Here is a 5,000-nt window from a genome sequence, read left to right on the forward strand (position 1 = left end):
TGTTCTCTCCGCTGAAGTTCTTCGCTGGCATGTGAGTCTCTTCTCCTCTTCTGTATCGATCTCGTCTCTGCTCGTGTGAAGCATGACCTGTGAAGAAGCTTTTAATTCTGAGATTAATAAATGGAAATGAGTCTTTTGGGCCTTTGAATCTGTTTCTGAGTGTGTGTTGGATCTGAGGTTGTCAGCATATCTGTCCTCCGGCGAAACCGCGCACAAAACTTCCTTCCCGTGACAGAAAGAAGATATAATCTGCCACAACACATAAAGATGAGGAATGCATCACTTGCAGTCATAAATTTCCTAATATCTTTTTACAGTATGGTGAATAAAAACTCTTCAGGAACTAGTTAAAGGATGATTAAATGTATTAAATAACTTGCCTGCTTTTGTCTCAGAAAAGGAAGCTTTGAGTATTTGCTTTGTGATATTTTCTCAAGCATTCCAGCGTGTCTCATCTAGTCCTCAGTCGCCGTGGTTTCGTACTGTATGATTATGGCGATATGATTGGAGAGCTTATCTTACATTCGGACACGTTTACTCTGGAAAGGAAGCCAAAGACTTTTTGTTTCTGTCCATGCAGATGAACGCAATATAACTGTAGTTTTATTCAGTTATTTCAAATGTCCTGCAAAATTATTTCATTAAATGAATTCTTCAGATGATTTAACAGTATAAATATTAATACATTTCAAATGTTTTTTTATGAAATGTGAGGATGCATTAAATTGATCAAAAGCGACAGTAAAGACATTTATAATCTATTCTATTTCAGATAAATGCTGTTCTTTTGAACTTTCTATTCACCAAAGAATGACGGTTTCCACAAAAATATGAACTGTTTTCAACATTTATAATAATCATAAATTTTTCTTGCATTCAAATCATCATATTAGAGTGATTTCTGAAGGATCATGTGACACCGAAGACTGGAGTAATGATGCTGAACATTCAGCTTTGATCACAGGAATAAATGACACTTTACTGTATATTCACATAGAGAACGGATGATTTACATTGTTTGTTTTACTGTATTTTTGATCAAATAAATGGTGAGCAGAAGACTCTTCAAATGCATGAGTGTAGTTGATTTCAGTGAGTGTCCAGAGTCACACGGATCCGTGTCTCGTCCCACAGGCCCGTATCGAGGAGCTGGAGGAAGAACTGGAGGCAGAGAGAGGATTACGGGCCAAGGTACAACACACACATCTCCTGAACACACACACCTCAGATCTTTCCCAAAGGATTGCCAGATAAGCAAAACTCATAAATCACATGAATTGCCACCCGTTAGCTTATCTGGGAGTTTAGATTGATGACAGTGTTTGTGCTGCTCTACATCACATCTGAAAATACCTGCAAACAATTACATCAACCTTCAGCTTCCCTGCTGTGAATCGACAGCAAGGTTTTGCATGGTTAATATATTGTGTAATACTAGTCATAATAAGCGTATTTCCAGTACGTGCCTCAGGCTTGCATTCGCATATCAGGAAATCACTCGGAAAACTTCAACAATTAGACCGGATCATTTTAGTATACAATATGTCATTTAACAGGTTGGATTAGTAACATCATTGAGTAAAATACCTACATCTAATTCAAATATTTTGACCAATTATTCAAAAATAGCACAGAAATAACACCGAAACGTCTCAGGTTACGTTGTAACCCTGGTTCCGTGAAGCACGTGTATAATCAGTCCAATGGAAAGACGGGTGATGTCATTCTGAAAAGCTGAAGCAAGTCGGTCACAGGCATGCAGGGAGTATGGCAGGGCGATGCTGCGTCTCGTTCCCTCTTCAGGGAACCAGGGTTACATACGTAACCTGAGACGTTCCCTTTCAAGGGAACTCGAGATGCTGTGGGAACAGTCGTAGACCCACGACACCATAATAACAAATGCCTGTTCTGTGTGAAGTCATTGCACACACTAAGAAGCAAGCACCCTAGACCCCGGAGTGAGGTCCAAGTCATAAAATCGAACAAATGTATGCGGTGAGGACCAGCCTGCCGCATCACAGATGTCATGGAGGGAAACCCCCGATAATAAAGCCATACTCCTGGTAGAATGGGCCCGAACAGCCAAAGGTGAAGGCTGACCAGCCGCTTCATAAGCAAGTGAGATAGCCTCGACCACACACTTGCTCATCCTCTGCTTGGATGCAGGGTAACCTTTTCTGGTGAATCAAAGTAATACGTGCCGGTGACAATTGTGCCCGCATCGTTGTCGAATCCCAAACCACACCTAGGAAAGTGGTCCTCTGAGACGGGAGGAGCACACTCTTCTTGGCGTCTAGCCTCAACCCCAGCATCTTTATGTGAGTGAGAACGACATCTCGATGCCGAACTGCCATCTGCTCGGAGTCGGACTGAGCTAAAGTCAACCAATCGTCGATATAATTCAACACGCGGATGTCCTGGAGTCTCACGGGAAGCCAGAGCTGCATCCAAGAATTTTGTAAAAGTGCGGGTTGATAAACCTAGGCCGCCACTGAAAGCGAACCTCAGGAACTTCCTGTGATGAGGATGGATGGATACATGGAAGTAAGCGTCCTTCAAGTCTATCGTGAGAAACCAGTCCTCGGACTGAATCTGTGACACGATCTGTTTGAGTGTAAGCATCTTGAACTTGATTTTCTGAACCCTGCGGTTTAGTAGGCGCAGATCTAGTATAAGACGCAAACCCCCATCCTTTTTAGGAACAATGAAGTAATGGTTGGAAAACCCCGACTCCCTGCTGGGAGGAGGAACCCTTTCTATAGCCTCCTTTTGTACAAGAGTCTGTACTTCCTGCTCCATTACCAGAGCCTGCTCGGGGTCCACCACCGTTCCGGCAGGGAACAACTGAATTGACTGTTCTAGACCCTCCTCGGAGGGTCGTTGAGATGTGCAGGCACCTCGGCGCCCTGAAGCGGCGAATCGGCTGGGAACAACCGAACTGAGTGCTTTACGACCCTCCTCGGAGAGTCGCCCCCCAGAGGGCGTCGAGGAGAAATGGGCACCCGTCTCTCCCCGGAGGGGACCACCCTCAGAAGCCTGATAGCCGCATAAATATTTGTTATTATGATAAAATTTAAGTTATGTTATGTCACACACTTTAAAAAGTTATATTTTTTATTATGACATCACACACTACAATGAAAGTAGAAGCAGGTCGGTATTAATAGGTCATATTAGTAATATCATTAAGCAAAAACCTACTTCTTATGCACATTTAAAATATTTAAAGTAGCACAGAAATAACACATCTGTAGGTTTATGAATGTTTATTGGATTACTAATGTCATGCAAGTCCTCTGTAATCCTGAATGAACCGGTTCGTTTGATCTTTTTGAGGAATCTCGCTCCATTAATACAGAGCTTAAGTTTGATTCAGTTCGATTCTGTGAATCTGTTTAAAAGAGTGATTCGTTGAAGAATCAACCATCACTAGCATCTGTATGAGTCGTTTGAGTGTGATATGAACCATGCCGCTGACCTGTGTGACCCTGAGTAGATCTGATGGGTATCAGTAATCATGTGGACTGGTTTGTGTTGTGTAGACGGGGCACTGGTTTGTGTTGTTCGCTCACGAGAGCAGGAGTCTCCGCTTCAGGTTAAATCAGCTGCATCTGGAATAACACACGAGTCTTTATCACACTGCTCCTGTCTGAGTCTCCGTCACCATATGAGTGTATCAGCACTGAGAGACTCAGTCTTCATGCAGATCAATCTTCTGTTTCTACTTAACCGAATGGTTAAAGCATTGACTTGGCATTTTTTTCTATTTAACTAGCCAGAACGACACCCTAGCAACTGCCTAGCAACCACCCAGAACACCCTAGTAACTGCCTTGCAACACCCTAGCAACCACCCAAAACACTCTAACAGCTGCCTAGCAACTGACTAGCAACACCCTAGCAATTGCCCAGAACTCATTAACTATCACCCATAACACCCTAGAAACTGCCTAGCAACCACATAGAAATGCCCTAGAAACCTCCCAGAACACCCTAAAAAAAAGCCTAGTAACAGCCTAGCAACCTCCCTAGAATATCCTAGCAACACCATAGCAACTGTCTGGCAACACCCTAGCAAACACCCAAGCAACCATCCTAGCAAATCGCCTACTACTCCCTAACTACCAAAAAAAAAAAAAAAAAAAAAAAAAAAAAAAAAATATATATATATATATATATATATATATATATATAATATATATATATCTAAGAAACTGCCTAGCAACCACATAGCAGTGCCAATGCCCTAGCAACCCCCCAGAGCAACACCATAGAAACTGTCTGGCAACACCCTAGCAGTTGCCCAGAACATCCCTTATTACCACCCATAACATCCAAGAAAATGCCTGGCAACCACATAGCAATGCCCTAGCAACCACCCAGAACACCCTAGCAACTGCCTAGCAACATACTAGCAACCACCCATAACACAACTGCTTAGCAACCACCCAGAACACAATAGCAATTACCTAGCAACCACCCAGAACACCTTAGCAATTGCCTAGCAACACACTAGTAACCAACCTAGCAACTACCCAGAACACTCTAGCAACTGCCTAGCAACCACCCAAAACCACACCCTAGCAACCACATTGGCAACCACCCAGAACACTAGCAACTGCCTAGCAACCACTCAGAACGCATTAGCAATTGCCTAGCAACCACCCAGAACACATTAGCAATTGCCTAGCAACCACCCAGCACACCCTAGCAATTGCCTAACAACACTCCAGTAACCAACCTAGCAACTACCCAGAACAATCTAGCAACTGCCTAGCAACCACCCAGAACCACACCCTAGCAACCACATTAGCAACTAGGGATGTCCCGATCAGGTTTTTTTGCCCTCGAGTCCGAGTCCGAGTCATTTGATTTTGAGTATCTACCGATACAGAGTCCCGATCCGATACTTCTATAATACATAAAAAAAGAATAAAGAAGAGCGAAAAACAGATCCAGGATGTTCCTTATTTTTTAATTCACCTTATTTTAACATTCAAC

The 5,000-nt window shown here is 43.0% G+C and overlaps 1 protein-coding gene across 1 annotated transcript in view; it reads left to right on the forward strand.

Moving 5' to 3' along the window:
- LOC308706389 (uncharacterized protein) overlaps positions 1-5,000 on the forward strand; it is a gene marked incomplete at its 5' end in the record, with an annotated part of 77,693 nt that overhangs the window by 40,583 nt on the left and 32,110 nt on the right. Inside the window, one exon of the mRNA XM_081391982.1 lies at positions 1,135-1,191. Within this exon, the coding sequence (XP_081248108.1) occupies positions 1,135-1,191 (57 nt within the window). The remainder of the gene's footprint in view (positions 1-1,134; positions 1,192-5,000) is intronic.

Source organism: Scardinius erythrophthalmus (genome assembly GCF_964197995.2).
Source record: "Scardinius erythrophthalmus genome assembly, chromosome: 18".
NCBI lineage: Eukaryota > Metazoa > Chordata > Actinopteri > Cypriniformes > Leuciscidae > Scardinius > Scardinius erythrophthalmus.